This window comes from Alosa alosa, chromosome 3, assembly GCF_017589495.1.
Source record: "Alosa alosa isolate M-15738 ecotype Scorff River chromosome 3, AALO_Geno_1.1, whole genome shotgun sequence".
NCBI classification, from domain to species: Eukaryota; Metazoa; Chordata; class Actinopteri; order Clupeiformes; family Clupeidae; genus Alosa; species Alosa alosa.
In genome coordinates, this window is record NC_063191.1 from 26,270,188 (window position 1) to 26,295,623 (window position 25,436).

A 25,436-nucleotide genomic window follows, 5' to 3' on the forward strand; every position below is an offset into this window, starting at 1 on the left:
CAGATATTTTACATCTATTATACAACACCTTACAAAGAGGCAGGTTATGAAAATAAAGATGGTTCATACTTTGTTATCATAATATAATCTTATCCAGCTGGACTGAAGAAAATGTGTCATTTCCCAAATGTGTCTGTCCTAAAATATATCCATGAAATCATGGGAAAAAAATATTCCAATCAACAAATATTTTTGAGCCACTTAAAAGAGAAGTAGCACCCCTGAATATAGTGCACTTAATGCACTACTGATTTTAATCCGAATCAACTGATTTTAATCTGTGAATCAGAACAACTGGTTGTCATTTACACTGGTTGATTTGGTTGAAGTGTTGCAATGTGACAACATTAAGGTAAAAATAAAAAACCTAGGTACAGATACATATTATATATATATATTACATAGATGAAACCACCAAAAAAACAAACAAACAAAAAAACTGAATGAACAAACCAGATAAAATACAAGTTATGATACAGAAAACATCACTGAAGCCCAGTGACGCGTGCGAAACTCACTGACCACCGTTCATACATCCAAAAGTCCTATCAGATCAGATTATACACATATAGCACACAAGAATGACACACATAGATAGAAGTCTCTGTGGTTTTGCCTACATGCACGACAATAAAGTCTCAGAACATAGGCATTTGAATTGCTTCTGGAACCTTCCCTGGAGGACAAGTGCGTTGGCACACTTGATTGTGAGCCATGAGATTGTGAATTCCTGTCTATATGCCTCTAACAGGTTCCCCACTAGGCCCTTCTCTCCTTCCGGGCCACTTCTATTACAGCCCCCATAAGAGAATCCCCAAAGTCAGCTACAAAGACCAAAATGGAAGCGATCACTCATGTCAGCGTGACTGATTAGAAAAATTGCTGCCCAAAGGGCTATGGGAATTAATGAGTATTACAAATTGTGTTTGTTCAAACCAAGGTCAAAATGTTCTCGCTTACTGACAGGAAAAGAACAAGTACACTTTGGTGGGAAATGACCAGACACACTGCCACCTGAAGTCATAAAAGAAATGAAAATAAAAAATAAAACTTTTTTAACAAAACTTGGTCGCAATAGAAAATATTTGTTTTTATATTCAAACAAAATACTTGTTTTTTAGTTCTGAGAAATCAGAATAATAAATCAAAGTGTAAACTCCAAATAAAAAGAAATAATATATATTTTTTTAAAACAGAAATAAGAGCTTCATCTATGTTAAAGCAAACAGGACATTTATTTGGGACATATCCAGGAGCTGTATGCAGTAACGATACTTAAATAAACCTTTACATGATGATTAAAACAATAAAAACATGAGGTCAATCATCTGCCTGAACACCAACCCTCCGCCTCTGTGTACTTCAGCTGAAGCATCTGAGGGCGAGAACAGGAGAGCGACAAGAAAAATCTTCCAAAGGATGATGCACCCCCATGCCTAAAGGGATTGTTAGCTATGTTAGCTTGCACACGCTCACGCACTACTATTTTGGTATTGTGCAACAGTTTTTCAACTATTTCCAAACACATCCAAGTGACTGAGAGTGCACTAGCAAGCTAACCAGCTAAGCAGTCCATATCAAGACTTTTGCTTTTGGATTTTGACTGTAGAGAAAACGTCGTTCATGGGCACTATCAACCGACAGCTGTGCCTCGGTATAGGTCCTCTAAACCCGACTTCCGCTCACCTTCAAAAAAAAGTCTCGCCATCGCCACGGTTGGTAAAAGGAGAGAAGAGGCCCAAGTAGAGAGACCATACAGAGACTATACATTCATCCTAACTTACGGAGGCGTGTCTGCACTTGACAAGGATATGCGCGGGCTGAAGTGTGAAGTTTATTGCACTGCGTTACTGCGTTACAGGAGAGGCTGCTGGTAGAAGGCCGCCGGCTGGGGCTGGGAGCTTGGGTGGGGGGGGCCTGCCATTGGGTAGGAGGGGCCTGGCATGCTGTGGCTAGCGTTCTGATAGGCTGACATGTCCATACCCGCTTGTGGTGGGTAAGGGCCTCCAGGAGCTTGGGTCATATATGGGGGATTCATGTGACTGCTGGAAAAGATAAGGGAGAAGGATGATCAGTGCCATAAAACGAACAAACATTTCCCTCATGATTTTGATCTCCCTACCCACGGTGAACATTGCAAATCACCTCTACACTATCTCCTTGGGGCAGGAAGGGTCTAACAAGTAGTGGCCAGAAAGTCATGGGTTTGATTCATTAACCCCAATTTGCTCCAGGGGGACTGTCCCAGCAGTTGGTGTATGTAAGTCACTTTGGACAAAAGTGTCAGCGAAATAAACAAACCTCTAGCAGTGCTATGGTTTTGGGACCAAAATACTGCACTGGGCTTGAGATTTTAGTGATTCTTCTGGGCATAAAGTTGAAGGCTTATCATAAGCTGTCATACGAGAGTACTTTTTGAGTAAATAATTCATTCGGTTTAAAAAAAGGATGTACTCTCGTATGACGGCTTATGATAAGCCTTAGTAAATATATATATATATATATATATATATATATATATATATATATATATATATATATATATATATACATACACAAATATACACTAAGGCTTATCATAAGTCGTCCATACGAGAGTACATCCTTTTTTTTAAACCGAATGAATTTTTTTCTCTCTCTCTTGGAAATTCACTGCATGTTCTGTTCCTATTTCTCTGTGTTTTTCTTGTGCAACTTTTCAAGGATATTGGTTGTCTGACTCACACGGTCAACCTGTGAGACACTCTGCCTACTTCCAGCTCTTCTCTGGCAACTTTCATTAGATTGACAAAAGGAAGGATACAGAGTACAGCCCTATCACTGAACTCATGCATTCAGCCCAGTATGAGTAATGCTACAGCTAAATAGGTGTAAATATACCATGTCAAACAGAATCAGTCTATAGAGTGAGAAATGTCTGTCTCTTCGTCTGTCTGTGTTCTTCGCATGTCTCCAGAATCATTCATCCCCTTCAACTACACACTTGGCGTTTGCATTGTTGACCACCCAAGTGCACGCAGTTTGGATGAGAATTGCTAAAGACGTTTAACAGATACTGACATCAACGGCATGGTGACCAACTACAAACACAATGTGCCTACCACAACCACGGAAACATATAATGGATCTTGATCTCAACAACATGACCAACACCAGAGGCACTATGCCAGGGGTGAAGCTTTGTAGAGGGCTCTACACTAGTCACTATAATGTAGGAGAGATGGTTTGGGGCAATTGTGCCCATCCTCAAAGCAGGATAGATTTGATTTTTTTGTTGTATATTGTGCAACAAATATTGTGCAACATTATTACAAAACACAAATTTCATCATCTATCCCTTTTCTGAATATGTTATACCAGGGGTGTCAAACTCATATAAGGCAGTGGGCCAGATTTGTTGGAATGAGACCTTGTGGGGCAGTCACTGTCATTATCATTGTTCTGCATGGGTATCACATTGGGTATCACATTTTGGCCTCCTCCTTCCTGATAATGGTTTGTAGTGTTAGGTTTAATCAGTTTATCATATCATAGAGATTTTGCTCATTATACATTATTGAAGACAACTGCATGTGATTTATTTATTTATTTATTTATTTATTTTCTAATTTTTCTTATTTTATTTTCTAATATTTTCTTATTTTCTAACTTCCTACCCAAAACATCTGGGGGGGGCTTATATTTGACACCACTATTTTATCAACTTAAGAAATTTCCTTTGAACTTTTTGAGTAAAATAAATCCGGTTACAATGTTTCAAAGTTTCTTTCTGGCACTGGCAGAGTGTTACATTGATTTCAGGAATCAGGGAATGTCATTGTCTGTGACCTGGTAACAGTTTAGAAAAAATACCACTTGTAACGTTTAGTTTATAACGTGTATCTCTTCCAGGGACCATGTACAAAATGCATTAATCCCATAGAGGGAAAAGATGCTTTGTACCACATTAAGCAACTAGCTATTTTCCATCTGCATCTTTCTATCTTAGTGTCTGTGTGGCTGCTGCTGGCCACATTTGAAAATGAGAGTGGAGGGGAGGGCAAAGACATGGTTTAAGGATCTGAACCTCTGGAGTCCATATTGCTTTTTCAGGTCAGCTGCTCTCAGTCTGTCAGCATCACCATCTGTCCATGGCCGAGTGCAAAAAGCAGCTCATGTGGTGCGTTAGCTGCCTCAGCGGGAGCAATCTGCTCCCTCTGCATGTGAGCTCCATGCCACCACACTGGGTTTGCTCTGTTTGAACTTGGGATGTGTGGGGTCATGGACAAGGCTTTAAAAGCAACACTATGGGCTCAAACTCTTGTGCCTTTGAAGTAACACTAGGGGCCCTTGAACTTAAATGAAAATTAAAGAGTATTAGACACGAACTAAAGACATCATGTGGATGACCCATCCATGTCTGTGCTCGGTCTTCATGGTATTGAATTAGCAAATGAACTTAACCAAATTATTAAATCAGCTGTAGTTCATCTTTGCCTGTTGCCTCTGCTTTGCCCATCACTTACATTAGGGGCCAATGATAGCCAGACTATCACCAGACCAAGCTCAATATTTTAAGATTGAACATTAGTCTGGGGAGTCTGCTCTGTCTTTTCTACTGCACAAGAGGCAAGATCACTGGGTATAGTTCAAGACTCTGTGTGCTTCAACCAATCAGACCAATGATCCGGGTGAAGCGAGTTTGCGATTGGTCCCCGCACATTTCTAATGGAAGCAGGATAGAAATATGTACATTTGACTTTTGAACCATGTGACTCCAGCGAGAGCTTAAGGGAAGTGCTCACCTGATGTACTGGGGCTGGGGTCCGGGCTGGCTGGTGGTGGGGCCGTTGACGGTAGGGGGCATGGAGCAGAGGGCAGAGGGCTGGTCTGGGTTCATGTTGTAGGCCTGGCCTGGTGCCGGTGGGCCCTGGGGGACCCCAGCGGGCATGTAGCCGCCTGGTAACTGCCCTGGGTACCCCTGGCAGACCAAGGGGGGTGGGGGGAGGGGGAAAAAAAGAATTTTATTGAAACTGACATAGACAGAGAAGACATACATTGTTGTCTTCATTGTAAGACATTGTCATCCCTTGCACAGGAGTGATTTGTTGTTTGGAAAATGCAGAGTTATGCAGTTATAAATGCATTTCACGGGCGAACAAAAGAGCCTCTAGCACAACCTAACTATCCCATAATGTGCACCCTCCATCATGCCTTTAGCATCACTTAACAACACAATGCATGAGATACAATGATGTACACCAATCACCATGAAGGGCACACAAAGGTAACTTTGTGTGTGTGTGTGTGTGTGTGTGTGTGTATGTGTTGGTTGCTGCTCACCTGCATGGGAACAGAGGGCTGGTAGTGTGGTTGCTGGTGGGCCTGCTGCATCTTAGAGTAGGGCGAGTAGAGGGGCACCTCGTTCATCAGCTGGTTGTAGAGCTCCAGGGCCTCCAGCACCTTCACATTGAGCTCTGAGAGCTCTGAGTGTTTCCTACAGCACAGCACAACATAAGAGAGAGAGAGAGAGAGAGAGAGAGAGAGAGAGAGAAAGAGAGAGGAAGACAGAGAAAGAGAGAGAGAGAGAGGGGTAAGGCCATTGCACACTGAATCAATATTTTGTTCATATTTCAATCATGTTTACAAACAGACTCTGGAAGATTTGTCCATCATAAAACTGTTCAAAACAGGTTAGATTTTCACATCTGTATAATGTCAGTGAATGAAGTTCCTGCATTGTTCAACGGTTGACAGATTGAGAAAATTACAGATTTCAGAGTGCAAAGATTATATATGCTAACATTCCCTCACACTGTAAAATGGCCCTTCAAATATAAGACAAATGATTACAAATCTAAGCATACTTGTACTTAAAACAAACAAATTTGTCTGCCAATGTATTTGTCTTGATAAGACAGGCTACCCATTAAATTAATCTTACTGAGAAAACACTAGGTAAGTCTCTTTATAATAAAAACAATACCAACTACAGTTTTAATATAAGATTAAAAACACTTAGTTAGATAAGCAGGTCTTGCAGTGCATGCAAAGACACACAGATGGTGGGGCTCAAACAGACAGTAAGATAAACAAAAAAAGAGTGAGAGAAAAATAGAGAAATGGAAAACAGGGCGATGGATAGACAAAGTGACAGGCAGAGATGGAGAAATAGACAGTTGGGGGTGGAGGGTGGAGGAAGGGGGGTGAAATGCCATGGGAGGAGGCCACTGATGGTGTGATGCTACCCACACACCCGTGCTCTCAGGAGAGCAGACAAAACAACGCGCGCTGTAGAGGCTTACGCAACCTACTCTCCCCTCAGAGATCTAAATTAGGGCACACATGGGGAGGAAGATGGCTCAATATGAAGTGTCCTAACAACTCCATGCATACATTATAAAACACCCGGGTCCGCAGTTTTAAATAGCCTTAGTAGCCTCTCCATCATGCTTCCATGGAAGTAGGCTATGTGAACACTGCATAAAGTATAGCTGCACACGAATACCAGGCATGGCTAGAATGGAAGGCCATTCAGTAAAGTGCCTTGAGTATTTTTTATATTGACTTGAATCTGCACATTAAATATAATATATACTGTACACTATTTACCCCAGAAGTATCAATTCTTCATGACCATGATAGAAATGTGGGATTACAAGGGCTTTAGAGAGAAACCCCAAAATGTCCTCTCTTCTTGAAACTAGTCTTTCTGCACACTGCCAGGGTAAGATCATCTCACCTGTCAATCTCCTGCAGTTTCTCATCGATCAGCGGGTTCATTTGCTCACAGGCACCTGAGGAGTCAGAGATTAATGGAGGATCAATACCCATGCTTCGCTATTAAAAGCATGCAGACTAGCTCCGGCAATATAATAACAGTTAATCAAGAGTCACTCAGACACATTAGACAAATCATGAATGTCTGTTCTGTTCTCCATGATAAAAAGGGAGGATTTATTTACAAACCTTCTAACTGGATGAGCTCCTGACTGTCCGGGTCTGTGCTGGCTGGGTCGGTGTTCTGGATCAAGTAAAGGGCTCGGTCCATCTTCTCCTAAAGGAGAATGTGTGAATGTGTGTTGGAACAATATGTTGGGTGTTGGGGGTGCTTCTATAGCAAATACAAACAGTGGCTACAAGTGATACAATAAACGCAAAGGACAACAGCATTATGTAACCAGGAGGTAAGATGTATTTTGATTGGGAACACAATGCCCCTCTGGTTTGTTTTGACATCCTCTCTGTCAACACATGACAGCCACTATCTTTATACATATACTGTATTGCATATAATATATGAAATATATTGTACTGACTCCTTGCCAATGTATCTTTACAAGGCTGAAGCAATCCAAGTTTAAGGCATCAAAACAAATGACAAGATTCTTCAAAAGGATGAATCACACACACACACACACACACACACACACACACACACACACACACACACACACACACACACACACACACACACACACACACACACACACACACGTCTGAGAGCTCTGTAAGTGTATACTGTAACTTGACGAGTGCTGTGTCTCCTGTGTCCTCACTTACCTCATCTATAAACACAGGCTCTGGCTCGGCCGTGGCCTCCACGCTGGCCTCCTCCTCCACAGCGGCAGCAGGCCCAGCGCTCTCCGCATACGCTGCTACAGACACAAACCAGACGCCACAGAGGGACACTCATCAGGAAGCACCACACTGCACATACACTACACAGCCTCTTCAATCGCATAAGTGTTACACATCTATTTAAGTGCATGCTCCTTACAGAGGACCATAGAGAGGATTTCTCAAACACTTTACTTACTTACTTCATGTTTATTAGACAGGGACAGATCAAATACATGTGGGAAACTGCAGCGCAAGTATCCAATGCAATGAATCACAGCGTTTGTAGCAACTGCTGATTTCTATACTTTATAGTCCATACAGTTTAACATGTGGCATTGCTTCATTTCCTATGAATTAACATACTTTCCATGTTGTAAGGGGGGAAAGAGAAGAGCAGTTGTGGGTTGTACCTGTTTCAGGCTCAGCATTTAGATTAGTTGTGACAAAGTTGGAGGGGAAGAGGCCGACTCCTCTGTGGTTCTCTCCTTTCCACCAGTTTGGATCACTGCGACGGATGAAAATGTGTCAGATAAACGCGTCAGATTACATGCTACAGTTAGCAGAAAACGGCCTTTTTGGCTTAAATACTGAGGCACCGAGTCTGACTAGGTAAACAGTTTTGCTGAGGGCTGAATCACCTGTCGTCCAAGATGATGATGAGCTCGCCAGACTTGAAGGTGAGCTCGTTGTCCTCGGCCGCCTCAAAGTCGTAGAGGGCCCGCACTTTCCGTGACTCCTTGCCTCCGTTGACGTTGTAGGGTGGGTCGGCCGTAAAGGTGAGAGGCCGCGTCTCCACCTTCTGCTCCTGCAGGGACAGCTCAATGGCTGCAGGGGGCGATAGAGAGTGGCGGTGAAAAACAAAGTACAACTACTCAACTACATAAGCCAGTATTGCCACTGAAGAGTGAAGGTGTGGTGATGAGAGATATTTACAGGAAACACAATTGAAGTTTAACTTCTTCACATCTACGTCAGCCACAAGCTATACAAACAGAGTTAGATAGGACTGTAGCAGGAAATGATAGCATTCTATGGTGACCCAACGACAGACAGAGCTCTTCTACAATCAGCCACTCTGCTCAGAGCCAGATATGGTGCACATCCAAACAGGCCACATACTCTGTATGTGTTGGAATAATATTTGCCATAGGCATCATCTCTGTGTCTTACCCTTGGCAAGGTCATCCTCATCAGTGTTTCTGCTGGGGGCAGGGGTGCTGTTGGTCTTCACACTGGAGCTCTGTGGAGAAGAACACACAAAGAGCTCTTTAGATGGCTTGACAGGAGCCTCAACCTAGGCTAAGGGGAACGCCATAGTCTTCCAATCGAAGTTAAAAGGTGTCTGTTACACTCCAATATAAATACATCCAAAACCCTTTTGGTCAACTTCAAGAAATTGCTGCTCATAGTCTCCTAGCAGTGTGTGTCCGTTGAGTGTGTGCGTTAAAAAAAAAAAACCCAACAACAATAAAATAAAAATCCAGTGTTCTCATATGCGGTCCTAGCTCTGTAAATGGGAAACAAAACATAGCAGGAATTAACTATTCCAGCAAGTAAATATGCTGATTTGTAAATTGATTTGCTGTTGAAGTCACATATCAACAACCTTCTGCCAGAATTGCAGTCTCCATCTTACATGTACTGAGTGTAACTATGGAAATGCTAAACTTGTCATGGGCATAAATTACATTTATGGTTCCTTGGGCCTAAAATGCCACCTAGGGGATAAGCCAAGCACTGTCCTCGGTGGACTTTGTCAGAGACAAATTCAGCAACAGGCCAGCAATATGTTTGGTGGTGGCTGTGACAGGGACACAGACGCTCAACAAGAAAAACAGATGTTTGAATGCTGTTAGAAGAAGAGTGACTGCTATATTATCTTCATGGCTTTCAAAGGATGAAGTCAACACCACAGCCTACTTTAACTTCCTCCCAAGTGTGCAAATACATGATGCCTTTAAAATGAAGAAACGCAAGCAGCCCTAAGGGTCCACTCTGCCAGCAGACATACTAGAAAGTCGCTGAGGGGCAAGGAATTGCTGTGCTAGTACGTGTTAACGTTTGGCTTTCTGTCTGCTGTGATTCACTTTGAGTCCGGGAAGTGTAAATGAAAACATATTTTGGCAGCCCACCTAAGCACAGCCGCCTGTGTAGGAAGTGGTCTGAGTCAGGACCCCTCACCTGATTGTTGGAAGGGAAAGTTACCCCCTCCTCCTTCAGGGATTTGATGGTGGCGCTGATGAGGCTGAGCTGTGGATCTTTTTGGAAGTCCTCAGCCCATTCTACCATCAGAGCCTTCAACTTCTCACCCACCTTAGGGTGGGCCTGGAGGACAGAGCAGCCAATTACACAACAGAAACACATCAGGGCCCAGCAGACGACCAAAAGGTTACTTTTTAATTTTATCTGTAAATTCATTACTCATATACATTTAACTATTCATTACAATTCACTAAAATGATCAAGTGCAGGTGAAGGAATCCTTCACACAAGTTTTAAAGCTTTAATGTCTTAAAGATATACAGCATGAGAAAACCAAATTAGCTATGTTTCATAATGAACTTCCATACCTTAGCCAACACATTGCGCACTTCACTGGCAAACTCTCGTGAGCATATCTCTAGGTGGAAGATCCTGCCGCTGTTGGAAACAGCAGCTCCCAACAGCTATAAGTGAATATAGAATAATTATGTTAAAGCGTTACACATGACATTTTTCACTTTTAGCATTTTTCAAACATGAACCTTATAACCTTTATTGCACTGCCTTCTAAGGGACGGCAAGGGTGGTGAAACAACTCGAGTTCCCGACAACCACACAGAGTATGAATTGCTTCATACTTAATTCCCCAGACATCCTTACAGCATTCTTTGAAACTCATGTGTAATCACACTGGCTGGGCCTTTGGTGTCTGCATCCATACTGACACAACAGAGCGCCCAAATCTAATCTCTGTTTAGACTGACAGCAAAGTCAAATCACATCAGAATGGCTCCTGACAATGAAGACTGGGCACATGTACAGTGAGAAAAATATCAGCTTTTAAAAATAGACCAACGTCATCTGTAACTGTGACTCTGTGGCTTCGGTGATGCAAGCAATGGCAGGGAAATGCAGAGTATGTGCTTCATAAAGCTCAGTTTCTTTAAGAGTAATGAAGCTCATAAGGGAGTGTGTTAGCTCTTAGCTTTCTGACTCTCACCGGCACACTCATACCAGACTAGCTCCTTCAAAACCTAGAGCAAGAAGGGGGTTAAGTGTAGGGGACAAGAGAGTTCACCAATCTAAAGAAACATCTAATATAGGGTGTGAGAATAGAAAATTCTAGAAAGTGAGCTGGGCTTAGTAAGCAGTTCCCAGCTCCAGAGGTCACTACTGCCATTCCTTTTCAGATTTCCGGTCATGTTGTATTTCCGTACTAATAACAAAACGTATGAAAATGACAAAGTAGTAATGTTTACATATTACCATATGACAGCATGGAATTTCAGCCTAAAACTAGCAACCTACTTAAAAGCATGCAAAACCTCACAAACACTCCCGACATCCAAGTTTTGGTGATAAAAAAGTATTTTGCCTATATGTTGGTGGCTATATTACTTAATGTTATGCTGGAAAGGTGTTTCTTCCAATTTATTTGAAGATGGTACAAAAATATATTTGAGGGTGGTACTACAAGTTACTCTGGATCCGCCAGCATTTCAGCTCATTTTCATCTCATTGAGATACTAGTCTGGCTCCTCTCACTGCACTTATGATTCCCTCAGTCACCAGGATGGCTGGCCAATCAGTTAAGAGAGGGGATGACGTTAGTTTCGAAATCGAAAGTGGCAGTGTTAAATGGTAACAATTGGAGAGAATATGTAATGTTGTTACCCCGACTGCCGATCTACAATATGGTTGTAGCAAAGTAGGAAGTAATGTTAGGGATCCTGATCAATGTGATTAGTTAGGCTGGACCTATGATTTCAAAAGTAACATTATGATAGAAGGGTTGGAAACATTTCCCAACAGAGAGTACCCACACTTTCTTCATGAAGTGAGTCAGTTTGGTTATACAGACTATAGGCCTAAAAGTACCTGCTCATAACAAACATACCCCATTCAGTGACTGTTGCATAGGGTTGCTTTAATTAATAATTTATTAACCTGGGAGACATACCCAGGTAAAGCTTAAGCCTAAGAAAGGGTTTATCCAATGATATATCCAATCTTTGGGCTACCACATTTTATCTGATTTTGTAGTTACACATTTTTTTAACTGACATCATTGGATTTATTTTTAACAATGTGTGTGTGTGTGTGAGAGAGAGTGTGTTAAAGTGAAAGAGGATGAGTTCAAACTTACGGTTAGTGCTTGCATGGCCACATGTGGGACTTTGTGGTTGACACGCTTCATAATTGACCTGAGACAGTCCTTTGCACTAAAATGGAAAGTCAAGGCATCCATGAAAACAGTACTCAGTTATAACAGATAACTTTCAGCTCTGAGACTGCAAAAAACAAATGACCAAAGAAAAAAGATCAGGAAATGGAATAAAAGTAGCAAATTAATGTCATTTTAAATTACATCTATTTTAAAAAAAGAAACAAATAAATAGTGTATTATTATCATCAGCAGCAGCACTATGAACAGAGTCTAATGGCAAAGATGTCAGTGTGATGGTGATGTCAGATATCATGGTGATGGCAGATATGAGGTGTGAGATCACACACAGTTTGCACAACAGTTTCAGCTCACCCATTGGGTGTCGTCCCGACGCGGTCACAAATGTCCATGATGAGACCCCAGTCATCAATGGTGTTGGTTTCGCTGGTTGCCTTTTCTAAAAATGCAAATAAATGTCACATGAACAATGCAGGCTCTGCTGACAACAAACATTACAAACACAGATGGAGTGCCATGTTTCCTTGATATTTTGCATTCAAATGACATGAAAATCAGCTAATGGGTAGTAACATGGGACAGGTCACAACTAGCAGTTTGTTTGGATTCCTGGGGAGAAGACAGCAAATACAATCAGACTCAAGTCAGGCATGATCAACAGGTGGAAGGCAATCAGAATCAAGTCAGGCATGATCAACAGGTGGAAGGCAGACAGGTCGAACACGGAACAACATGGGTCAAAAAAGTGAGCCAGTGAGACTACAGTTGGGAAGTGTCCTGGGGTAACTAGCCTGGCAACTAACTAACAACATACTATTCTTACTACTTCTTGAGTGGTGTGGGCCTAGTACAATCTAAGACAACTGCACAGTCGGTCTTCATTCCTCTAGAGGGAATATGACCCTAAACCTAACTCACCATCTGTTAAAATATAATGCTATATTGCCAGCTGGTGCCAAAATGACTCTCCATTGTCCAGATAAAATTATGAGCACATAACCTACTGTATAGAGAATAAAGACAAGGGGTTTATACTGTAGCCTTCCGAACTTTTTAACAAAATCCTATTTTGGGGCATTAGGGCAATTAATTACATAAGCAAATGAGATTTAAAGGGGGAGATACAGTGGAGAAAATAAGTATTGAACACGTCAACATTTTTTTCAGTAAGTATACTTCCAGAGAGGCTATTCTCTGGAATTTTCTACAGACATTAGTATTAACTTAGGTAATCCACAGATATTAAAAAATCCAAACATTAATGTCCCTAAGTAGTTATGAGTAAAAAAGTGGAATGGCATAGAGTACACGGAGTACATTTCATGCCAATAGCCTCACTGGAAGTATACTTACTGAAAAAAATGTTGACGTGTTCAATATTTATTTTCCCCGCTGTATATATTTAAAAAAAAGCTGCCATAAGATGACAGACTTGAGTGATTTGCACACTTTTGCATACATCCTATGATACCACACAGGGTGAAAATGTTCACACTATTACAGATAACCACACACCAACAAAGGCTTCACAGAAATGCGTGTCCCTCAATGGTTTTATGTAAATATTAAGCACTGAAAATGTGTGGTAATGATGTTACTAAACTAACATTATGTTGACTATTTAGAGATGATTGTTCTGAGTTGGAGAGAACTAAATGAAAACTCCCCTCTTTGAAATATTAGAAAATTAGGTTCAAAATCGTATATTTTGTCATATGATCGGAAAATGACGTGGGATGACCTGTCATAGACTCATTTCTTTACAACCACAGATAACTTCCTGTTAGCTTCAATAACAAAACAGAGTCCTAACGTTACTGTGAAATGACACACACACAGTAACTTAGTCTCTCTTTATTAGTAACTTTGGCTGAATGGCGACAACCTTTCATGTAACGTAAGGAGAACACAGTTTTAGCAAGCAGTGCTTAATGTTTGGCTAATGTAAGCTAACGTTGAAACAAACGAAATTTGCCATTCGTCCAAGACCAGAGAGCAACGTTAGTTTTAACCATATTGATGTTACAGGTATTCCATCATAACTGTTTGCATCCCACTTCCTACACTGTTGCCCAATGTTACCAAGTTAGCAGAAAGATCGAATCGGTTAGCTCAATCAGCTGGACAGCACTGAAGCTAAGATAATCAAAATATTGTTGCCAGTTCTCACAGCCAGCTGTCCCGTTAGCTAGACTGCTGTCACCATAACATATGACACAACATAAAAATACCAGCATATGATCACAGAAAAGCCAAACTTTTCTTCGAGACTCTTGCTGACCCTGTACACGCAGTTAAAGAGAGGTTCGGGTCATAACTTTAACCCCATGACTGGTGAGCTAACTCAACCGAGGCAGATAGCTAGATAGCTAAATAGCTATGATAGCTAGCTCAAACCAACATTAGCTATCTTAGCTTTCATGAAAACGTCAACAAGAACAGATAACGTAACACATCGGATCATCTTACCCACATCCTGGTCGAAGGGATTTTGTCCAAACAAAGGCATTATAGATTTTCAGTGAAGGGACAATACTACAGGACAAACTTCACTATTATTCAGCTGACAGATATCCCTTCCTCGTCCATTAAACTCGTAAACTCCACTTTCACCAGTTGTTCTTCCGTAAGTAGATGGCCTGCACTATGCCTGAACAGCAAACCACAGAAGCCACATATTCCACCTAAAACTAACTAAAACATGTAAAAAAAAAAAAAAAAAAAAAGAAATTAAATTAGTTATACGTTAACATAATATTGCTGACTGTATCAATTATCAAAGATTACAGTGTCGGTCGGGCAATGAGTTGATACCTCTTTGCATTCCAAATACAGGGTCAACATCGCCATCACGCGTATGGGTGGGTGAAGTCAGAGAATGTCTAATAAGGTGAAGTGGACACTTGTAATATTTGTGATACAGTAGTGTTGCATAAGTAGTGCATTAGTAGTGTTGAGTAGTGTTACATTATTTTGCTACGCATCTCTCTGGGAGGATAAAATATTGATGGAGAGAAAAAAACCAAAACAAAACAAACAAAAAAAACACGTGTCTTACAAGATAAAATTGAGACACGATTTAACAATATTTTAAAAACAAAGCTTTTTTTTCTGAATAATTTTGGAACATTTTAGTGTCAACAATATGATATTTTTTAGTGTGATATTGTACATGGTTGGGGATGGTGATACCAGAGAATGTCTAATAATCCGTAGACGGGCTCTGGTGATACTCAACTCAACCATCTGTGGGTTTCGACCCTTGTATTGCTGACCCGGTTCCAACAGAGGGCGCAACCCACCAAGTATATGACAAATAAATACCACAGAGACCATACGCCTTTTATTTCCTCCTGACACGGTAAGGGTACGGTCGGGTACTGATCAGCTAGTCATGTCAGCACCTGCCATGGGGACGACTCGGGCGGCTCACAGTGATGCGAGCCATAAGAAAAAGAAAGGACCGGGTGCGCTTGCAACTGCCTATTTGGTCATATACAACGTGGTTATGACAGCGGGGTATGTACACAAAATCTCAGGCACTTCCTGTTCTTTGCGAGACAGTAGCGAGTGTGTGCCGTAGCTAGGATAATGAATGGATTCAGACAACATGCGCCTGGAGCGAGACATAATCCCTGTCACAGACGCGCATCCCCTTGGTTCTTTTTTTTTTATCTCTAATGGAACAATGGTTAGCTTATCTTATCTGGCTTGAGTCTCAGATATTTGCATTCATTTGGGAAATATTGTGCAATTGACTTACACGCCGAATTCCATTCTCACTGTTGAAGAGACTTCCCAGCGAAGAGTGAGTGTAATTAAATCTTAGTGTCCGGCTTTGCAATAGCCTATCTCATGATCCTTAGCGCTACCATAACTTTGTCAATTTTCCTGTAGTTCCTGGTCAGTCAGAACAAATTAAAGTTATGTTTTTGACCCCACTGTTCTCTGAGATATTGCTCTCTCACTCTACATCTGATGTTTGGACTGTTAGCTACTGTGATCAGTAACTCGGCAACGATTCCATCCTTTCACATGCAAAAAACCCCTGACTCTCTTTTCAGCGTCTTCAGTGCGAGTTCTGTAGTTCGAAACCATATTTGTTACACAACAGGCTGTACCACATTTGCGCAACATTTTAAAGCAATGAATTCCAGGGGCCAATATTGGAATTCGAGTTATGCTTACAGGAAGTTGTGCTTTCAACTTGATTTTTTGATAGACCGATTACTAACATTCAACCAGCATCGTTGCGCACGCAGCTTGTCATAATAATAATAATAATAATAATAATAATAATAATATTTCCCTGTCCCTGTCTTTCTTTCTCATTATCTCGCCAATCGTGATGCTATTGCACACTATGCCCACTATGAAGACTCAACTAGTTTGCCTGTCTGTCTGCCTGTCTGGAACCTGTCAGTGTTATTCTACAGCTCAAAGTGATTGTCTCTTTGCAGGTGGTTGGTGATTGCTGTGGGTCTAGTTCGAGCATATCTGGCCCGAGGGAGCTACCATGGCCTGTACTACTCCATAGAGAAACCCCTGAAGTTCTTCCAGACTGGTGCTCTCCTGGAGGTGGGTCTCCGACCACTGTGATCAGACGCAAGCAAATATTTAAAGCCATCTCAACACAGAACGCTCCTGCTGCTAGTGTTTGAGCAACCTGAAATCTGAGTGTAATGTGTCTTATCTTATCAAAGGGAAACTGTGCTAAAAAAATGAGAAAGAGAGAGTAAGAGAAAGAGAGGGAAGTTTGTCTTCTATCTTTCAGGGACCAGGGCCGACCACTCATGTAGTCCAATGGAATGTGGTTACAGTCTGCCAGTGTATAGCTCACTGTTCTTGTGCCGGGGGGTGGGCAGTTTTTAAATAGACATGGCGCCCGTCAACTCCCTTGTCTTTGCCATGTGACAGGGCCACAGAGAGTTCACACAAGGCATGATAATGATATTCTCAAGCGTCACTGTGCTATTGCCCTCATTGCTGTTCCTTTAAAAGGCAGCTTTCAGCTTGATCTTTTGTACAAACCCAGAGAGTGTGTCCTTGAGTTCTAACTTTGTTGAATTTCCTTTTTCATCCACAGATATTGCACTGTGCTGTGGGTAAGTCTTCATATATTTAATTTTGGCTTGAACTTTAGGCTTGCAGATTTGGAGTGATCCCACCAAAGGCATTGGCCTCTCTCTCTCTAACTCACACACAGCTGACTGTGGCAGAGGTTCCTGTATTACTGTGTCAACAGTGAGAGCTGTGGTGTAATTTGTAATTGTGTAATTGTGTTAATATGATAATGGCAGGGCATTAGTGCTGCGGTGGCAGTCAGGGTTCAGAGTCCAACAGCTCTTCATTTGGGATCTCAGGCTGGTCATGACCTTTGTCTGTACAGCTGTTCGCTCATCAGCGCTGCCCCATACTGCACTCTGCTGACCAGCCCCTGTAAGGGCCTATCATATCCAAGTGCAGCCATATTTTCATCTTTCCCTGCTCTGGATACCAGGGATGACCCATTTGGTATCTTTCATGGGACGAAAATTTCTAATTTTACAGAGCAAAAGAATCTTTTATTATACTGTTTTCAATCAGGTGCAGGTGCTCGGAGCAGGGTTGGACTGTAAAAGTAGGATTGAAAATCACAATAATAAACACCTGAAATGCCGTGATTATGTCTAGATTTCAACCATTTATCACCAGTGCTGTCTTGCTGTAAGTCCCAACTGGATTGATGAGGAACTGCTGAACTGTTGAAAAACAGGGCAGGCCAGTCACCCAAAAGCGTGACATCACTGAAAGGCAGAAACACCTGACAGACTCCCACTGGGGTGACCATCTAACATGCAATATGCATCAGACGGTCCATTAAGCAACCTGTGTCAGGCCACTCGAGTATTCCTAGTGTAGTTATGACAGCATGTACTGTATGTGGATGACCTTTAGACGCAATTACCAACATGAAGTTGTGCAGAAATTGGCTACTTTAGCGGTCAAGACTGGACGAATAGATATGTAATAACAAGGTTTGGAATTCATATTATAACATCTAGGTGGGATTTATGACCAGTGAGTAAGTTTATTTCATTTAATTTGATATTAACCCAATTAAGGCAATATTCCGAGTAAGAAGCTCCCATGTAAATAGCATTTTCTGATGGTCTTAACCTGAATAAAGTCGTAGTCGGAATAAGCAATAATTGAATTAATATCTGTGGAGTATTCTGATCTTAATGGCATTATTGAGGTGCATTGTCTGCATGTATACACCTTAATTGCATTATCATGTCTTATTAGGATTTTCAGTGCAGAAACATTTACAGAATCAATCAGTCTTTGCTAGTGATAATCGGACTATACTGCATATTAACGGGAATATGAATGGAATATTCTATAACCAATTCATGTAAACCCCATAACCACAGAATATTGTGTAATTCTGAATAAGGTCTGAATAACAATAGTTGGATTATTGCTGTGCATGAAAACATAGTCAGCGTGGTTACTATTTGAGGAACTTAGTCGATCTCTCTGCTCTGTCCTACAGGTATTGTCCCTTCCTCGGTGGTCCTGACAGGATTCCAGGTGATGTCACGTGTGTTCCTCACCTGGGCAGTGACACACAGCGTTAGAGAGGTGGGGCCAATAGCATGCCGCCAAATGACACCAGCACTGCCATGACGGCCATTAAATCATTTCCCTGGAAGAAAAATGTTTGCAAAATGTGTTGTAACATGTTTATGTCAATGTTAGGATAAATGTGTTACATTGAAATGTAAATTGCTAACACTTAAGCTAGGAAGTGAGTCCCAGTGGTCTACTGTGACTGGTTGCAAATCTAGGCAAAGAAAGGTGCCTTCAACCTGCAACAATACTTAAGACCAGTTTTAGATGTAGATGGTTGATCTCGTTGTGCGAGCACTGCTTTAGGGGGTTTTCAGCGCACTTCACATTTGACACACACTTCATGACTACTGTAACTGAGGTTTGTTTGCTCACCCAGAGAGACACAGCTGTGCTGAGATAGAACATTCTGTAAGTCTCCTTCCTACGAGGAACATGCCTGATGAGATGGACATGGATGACCAATAACATGGATATGTGTGTGTTAATATAGAAGTGCTCGCTCTTCCTCTGATTGTTTGCAGAAACCGCATTCTTAGTTTGTTTGTTTGTTTGTTTGTTTGTTTGTTTGTTTGTAGTTAGAACCTCTGTAACCTTTTGGAGTGTGCTACAGATTTGATAAGCATCTGGAGGCTAGCTGCAGCATTGTTGTAACATGAATGTTGTAGTAATGGCCGGTATTCAACTCTGCTCTCACTGGTATTTTAACGTCTGTTTCTGACTCCTATGTCTGCACGCTGTTTGGACTAACAATTCTTTGAGGGAGAGAAGCATGGCGAGAAATGTCTTTTTGTGTGGAATAGCTGCTATGTGGCGCCTGTGCTCGAACCATCTTGAATTTTGCCCATTGGTACAACAGGTCCAGAGTGAAGACAGCGTATTGCTTTTCGTTGCGGCCTGGACTATCACCGAGATCATCCGCTACTCTTTCTACACCTTCAGCCTGCTCAACCATCTCCCCTACCTCATCAAATGGGCAAGGTAGAGCGATACACCAGACTGCATAAGCAGGCAATGTATTATGGGAAGTCGATTACAAGAAATCATTATAACAAAGCAAAACCATGCAGTTGTGGAAAACAACCCCATTACGCTTGTTCATCGCCTGTTATTTAGGCATGACTTTACAACATAACTGTGTTCCCATGCTAAATATGCCAACAGATGATAATTTATGCTAGTTTATTTATAGGAAAGAGCAGTTGCTTTTTGCCTGGCTCTGTCTAAAAGATGAGAACCATATTATGCAGTTATTAACACATTAGGTCACTTTTAGAAACAAAAACATTACAGTTGAGCAATTTCACTGTGAAAAAAAGACAACAGGAGCAAAATATTGTGTGGGTAGAATCTATGTTTTTTATTAATACTGGGGCACTTCAGTGTGATTCACTAAGGAGCCCTCCTCTCCTCCATGTTGCTGATATTCCAACTGATGGTGGCTTTCATTACCATAGCAACAAGACACTTAAGAACCTCTTTCACCTGGAGGAAGTTGTTTTTGCCCAGCTTAACTCCACAGTGTTGCTACTGTAGGTAGAAAATGGCAACTCTCCTCAGACTCAGGTTGCTGGCAGTGAAGCCTCCTATATTATTTATTCTTTCTGTACAGAAATACTGTGATTTTTAATTGCACTGATTTGAACTATGTGCGTAGCCATGTTAAGGGCCGTTCACACCAAGAACAATAACTAACGATAAACACAAACTGTGAACACTTGGTAACAGTCCTTCACATTTAAACTCAAAGCCAATTCTTTGTTCCTATCCTTCTCCCAGGTACACCTTCTTCATTGTGCTTTACCCAATGGGGGTCACGGGTGAGTTGCTGACCATCTATGCCGCACTGCCCTATGTGCAGAAGACAGGGCTCTACTCAATCACTCTGCCCAACAAGTACAACTTCTCCTTCGACTACCACAGCTTTCTCATGCTCACCATGATCTCCTACATTCCCCGTAAGTGCCCGTGTGCTTCCTTCTGTGCATTATTTTTTATTTATTTGATTTATTTATTTGGCTGACGCCTTTATGCAAAGCAACTTATAGATACCAATTGCATGGGCCAGTCTCCCTGGAGCAACCTGGGGGTTAAGTGCCTTGTTCAAGGGCACAACTGTGGCAGCTGGTAATCAAACCCACGACTTTTGTGGCTACTGCGTACTAGCCGAGCTCCTTAGCCACTACACTTCCACCACCACCACCACATTCTACATATGTACATAGGCGTAGGGGCCAGAGTTATTATAGCTTTGACATTTTCATTAGTTTTTATTTTTATTTAGTTTTTCAGTAGTATTCATTAACTAATACTCCTGGTACCGGCAGCCTACAGGCCTTCTGATTAGGGAATTAGACTTGGGACTGAAGGGTGCCTGGTTCGATCCCTGACCGGTAGGAAATATGTGGCCGTGGGCTGTGACTGAACAGCGCTCTCCCATGTCCACATCTACGGCTGAAGTGCCTTTGAGCAAGGCACCTAACTCCCAACTGCTCCCCGGGCACCACAGCAATGGCGGCTCTATCTATCAGTTGAGTTTCTACATTACGCTGGCTGAGAGATTGAGCTTTAGTTGTTTTCTTGGGATGGGATGAGTATCATTTAAAATGTGGTGTAATTGCTTCTGTAAAAGCTATTGAAAAAGTTTGCCCATCTTGGTGCCAGCAAAAGCAGAGTGCTTAGTGACTCTTGAAATGTTTGTTGCAACTGTGTATCTGGCTGCAGCATACAGTGTCATATGTACAGTGTTGTTTATTTATGTGTCCAATATGTGTGTGTGTGTGTGTGTGTGTGTGTGTGTGTGTGTGTGTGTGTGTGTGCACGTGCACGGTCCAGTGTTTCCTCAGCTGTATTTCCACATGTTGCGGCAGAGGAAGAAAGTGCTGGGCCACGTGGAGGACTACAGCAAAGTGGAGTGATCACCCCCAGCAACCCTACGACGCTCTCCTGAGAGTAGACCTAAGGACAAGATGAGAGGCAAAGATAACCTTTAAGAAAAAATACACTACCGATTTAAGAGAAAAAATAGTCTGCTCATTGTATTACAATGCCCCAACTTTTGTTTTCCCCGATGAAGACCGTATGGATAACAATGGAAACAAATTACATTGTTGATGAATATGATGATGATCGGACTTGGTGAATGGAGAGAAACGCTTGCCATGCTCATAGCTGAAGTTTACAGGCTTGATTGGGTTGGTTAGAGGAGTTGAGAGGGCCACAGTGAAGAGAAGGGAAAAGCAGGCACTTGTGGGTCATGACAACAATTAATACTCTACTTTAGCCCTGTGAACAGGATTTGCTTTCTCATTTTTCCATGTTCTGTTTCTTCGAACAAACAATACAGCATTCTGTTTTGTTATTCTTTCTTTATTTGTCTGTAAACTATTTGTCCGTTAATGCCCACTGCTCTGCATCTGTGAAATGACACCAAAGGTGTTCACATATGACGTATTAACAATATTTTCATTGACAGAAATTCTGGAACATTCCTCTACTTGTCTTGCCATGCTAAATGAATAGCCTCCTAATTGTTGTAAGACAGCATTGTTTATTGTTTTTTTGATTCTCAAACATCCCTTTTTCTTGAGCACTGATTTAGTTAATGTAGTCGTATGCCTTGACAGTGCAGACAAAACTGCTCTCAGACTTGATATCTGTTCTCATGATTTACCATTAACCATTAAGCTTTTTTTCGCCTCAATTGTAGTAGTTTTATGTTGGCCATAGATGTGTTTGAAATATTGGTAACAGTTTTTAAACTGTTTGGAACATGTATTTGTACTTACTTATGGTTTGATGTGACAGGTTGATATTTGTGGGTTGTCTACATATAAATATATAACCAGTCGACAGTAGCAAAATAGTTACAACAGACTTGCTAGTTGTACAGTTATTGCAAGTATTTTTTCTGCATCAATATGTTATTGAACTGTTTTGACATGCAGCATCTTAATGGTCTTTTAAAAATGGATGCAGTTGTCCTTCTGACGCCAGGGATATGTGAACAGTAAACTCTCTTGACTGCTGATCTTGAACTATTTTTGAAGGGCTTGTGCTTGACCCCTGAAACTCCAGGCAAACCGCCGAACAACAGCTTGCATGTAGCCATGGGAACCTTGCACAGGCGCTGGCTTCTGAGGCTGAATTGGATTACAATGCATGCAGTCACCTATCTCTAATGACCAAAAATCCGAGTGTGTGTGTGTGTGTGTGTCAGAAAGAGTGGTGGGTTGAAGAGGCAGTCAGAGAGAAAGACAAAAAGAAAGCAAGAGAGTGGTATAAAGCAGAGCCTGACAAAGAGGAATTACTGAACACCTCAGTGTCTTTTTGCCCTCATATCCAGCAGCCTAAATGAGGGCCTGGGAACCTGGGCAAGGAGGAGAGGAAGTGACGGTGGTTTGGTCATGTTTCTGCGCAGAGTTTCCCTTCCTGAAGTAGCATCACTGCACTATAGCAACCTTTTGCCTCAATTTCTACTCATTGTGTCATTGCCTGTTAGAGCCATGCATTTATAGAGATAGATCTAACTCAAAGTAGTGCTTCTACTGGTTTAATACAAACCTTAATTGTTTTTTTTTTGGGGGTTGCTTGTTGCATAGAAGTGTTTTGTTTCTACCCTTAGTTATTTGTTTCCCATATGCTGTATTGCTGTTCTTTTAGATTTGCATTTAAATAGTGGTTCATGATTGGTAGAGAATTTTGTGATGCACAGGTTTAACGGTTTGTCTTTTGTCTAGAATCTGACGCATACTGCAAGGTTGACATGGAGGTTGACAGTGAAGTTTTTGGGGGGTGCTAAAAATGAACACCTTGCCGAATTGAAATGAATGTATCTCCTAAGCCACCCCAGCTGCTCAGGAGATGGCTATGCAGGTCTTTCATGTGCTGAGCCTTTGATGTCAGACACCAGACAGGCAAGGTGACCCTGGGTGATGACCACCTCAGTCATCCTAGCACCCGCCCACTTTCTGATGTACGCCTAGCCGTTTTTGCTCAAGGGTATCTGGGTAGGGTTTTGTCTTGTGCGGTCAACCGTGGATCTGTTAGACAGTTTGTGTTGCGAGGCAGGCATGTGACTCGAAACATTGCATGTGAAAGGAAATAAGAGAAATCAACCCACCTTGGGTTAGATACACATGGTAGTCTAAATGAAGCATGCCACTAAACTTTCAACTCCCTTCTCAAATATCCCTGGGCTTTTTGATAAAATAAAGTTTTGCATGGGACCAGCAGACTTTGTATAAGTATGGTTATTAATATACCTATATATTTACAATAAATAATATGGGAAGCAAAAAAAGATGTCTTGAGACTTGTCTTTTTTCATATCAATAGCATATGAACTTTTGGGTATCCACAGGACTATAGGCTACTACCAAACATGGCACTTGTCAATTATAATGTGGCAAAAATATAATCATGCTGGCACCACTAGCTAGCATAAAAAACAGTTAGATTTCAAGTCTTAAAAAAGGACACTTTAGGGGGAGTCTGATTGTAATCCAATACATTTTGACAAATTAATCAGACTGCTCCAAACAGTTCTCTAGCTGTAGACAAAGGAGGGTTCTCCGCGCTTCTGTCGTTTGACGACAATCCGGTGCAACCAGGCCAGGCCAGGCCAGATATTTCAGAGAGAAGGAGAGACGCCGGTGCAGCTCAGATGTCTTCTTAATTTTCAAATTAAGTCTTAATTTTAAGTCTCAATCTTAATTTTTTAAATTAAGAAGACATCTGAGCTGCACTGGCGTCTCTCCTTGTCTCTGAGTTCTCTAGCTGTCTATTTAGTATTTGTGGATAAATGGTGTTCACACATGATCCTGACTTGTCTTTATCAAGCCTTTAACAATTCCAGCTAATAGCTTAGAGGGAAGTGGTGTGATTTCACTGATTGTTGAGTTAAAATATCGACCTTTCACCAGAACCACAGACTCTCAAAAAAACAATTTTAAATCAGTTACCATCATAAACAGAGCAGAGGGAGCCATATAATTTATTAAAATAAAGTTGTATTAGATAATGGGGCACAGTCCTTCATTAGCCTTTTTCCTGAAACCATTGATGTGTCTCCACACGATGGCAGCAGACATCCTTTAGAAGTCACAGATGGAGACCTCTCAGGTCATTAAGATTTCACATGTGTCTGTGCAGCCCATGCACACACACATACCAATTACTGGGACACATAGATTAAACAACAGTAGAGGGGTACCTGAAAATATCTATTTATCAAGAGGACATGGTGTTCCTGGCTATTCACTTTGATTGTAGTTGAGGAAAATGGTTTGTGGCTAGTTTTCCCCCGCCTTACTCAATCAAGGCAGAGAGACCATTTTTGTCAGGTTCAGGTTTGGTGGTCATACACAGGTTTCACTATGAACTGTCATAATGTTTTTGAAAGTTAAGCAAAAGTAAAAGGAAATGGGATGGCTAGGCTAGCTATATAACATATTTCCCACACAGTAATAACTCTTAATGCTTCATAGTCAGATATTAAGACAAAGGGGTTTTGTTGACTTGGGTTATGATCTGTTCAATAACGTTTACATTCACCATCAGTTTTATATTCTAAAATTGGGTGAATACCATGTGAGTAGGCCTAATTCTATTACTTAGGAAGATATGCAAATGTATTTGCAATGCATGCAATGAATGCAAAGTATTTGGCTCATAAATCATAATTCACATTGTAAGAGGATGTAGGCTATGGGTAATGTGGTATGCTACTATGTAATCGGACAGGTCAAATGAAAAAGGCCGAAGCCAACAGAGTAGGCTATAACCACCACTGAAATATGCTCATTGGTCCCCAGCTCAATAAGTTGTGTAG

General features: G+C 41.4%; 2 protein-coding genes across 2 annotated transcripts; one reads left to right on the top strand and one right to left on the bottom strand.

The window, feature by feature from the left end:
* Nucleotides 1-1,431: 1,431 nt before the first annotated feature.
* Nucleotides 1,432-14,623, bottom strand: stam2 (signal transducing adaptor molecule (SH3 domain and ITAM motif) 2). The gene is made up of 14 exons (XM_048238364.1): nucleotides 14,459-14,623; nucleotides 12,344-12,428; nucleotides 11,951-12,026; nucleotides 10,173-10,268; nucleotides 9,784-9,927; nucleotides 8,773-8,842; nucleotides 8,241-8,427; nucleotides 8,013-8,107; nucleotides 7,543-7,637; nucleotides 6,949-7,036; nucleotides 6,722-6,776; nucleotides 5,323-5,476; nucleotides 4,785-4,960; nucleotides 1,432-2,045 (listed from the first exon to the last, which is right to left on the bottom strand). The coding sequence occupies exons 1-14, from the start codon at nucleotides 14,496-14,498 to the stop codon at nucleotides 1,856-1,858; spliced, it is 1,551 nt and encodes a 516-aa protein (XP_048094321.1). The 5' UTR covers nucleotides 14,499-14,623; the 3' UTR covers nucleotides 1,432-1,855.
* A 713-nt stretch (nucleotides 14,624-15,336) lies between these two features.
* hacd2 (3-hydroxyacyl-CoA dehydratase 2) lies at nucleotides 15,337-22,632 on the top strand. The gene is made up of 7 exons (XM_048239917.1): nucleotides 15,337-15,508; nucleotides 16,450-16,567; nucleotides 17,076-17,094; nucleotides 18,528-18,616; nucleotides 19,464-19,585; nucleotides 20,384-20,562; nucleotides 21,440-22,632. The coding sequence occupies exons 1-7, from the start codon at nucleotides 15,384-15,386 to the stop codon at nucleotides 21,520-21,522; spliced, it is 735 nt and encodes a 244-aa protein (XP_048095874.1). The 5' UTR covers nucleotides 15,337-15,383; the 3' UTR covers nucleotides 21,523-22,632.
* The last annotated feature ends 2,804 nt before the right edge of the window (nucleotides 22,633-25,436 follow it).

Coding starts and splice junctions, on each gene's coding strand:
- stam2 (XM_048238364.1), bottom strand. CDS start 14,498: ATGCCTTTGTTTGGACAAAATCCCTTCGACCAGGATGTGG. Junction 12,027..12,343: donor GTCGGGACGACACCCAATGG/GTGAGCTGAAAC, acceptor TTTCCATTTTAG/TGCAAAGGACTGTCTCAGGT. Junction 8,428..8,772: donor TGAGGATGACCTTGCCAAGG/GTAAGACACAGA, acceptor CGCCCCCTGCAG/CCATTGAGCTGTCCCTGCAG.
- hacd2 (XM_048239917.1), top strand. CDS start 15,384: ATGTCAGCACCTGCCATGGGGACGACTCGGGCGGCTCACAGTGATGCG. Junction 19,586..20,383: donor TACCTCATCAAATGGGCAAG/GTAGAGCGATAC, acceptor TCCTTCTCCCAG/GTACACCTTCTTCATTGTGC. Junction 20,563..21,439: donor CATGATCTCCTACATTCCCC/GTAAGTGCCCGT, acceptor TGCACGGTCCAG/TGTTTCCTCAGCTGTATTTC.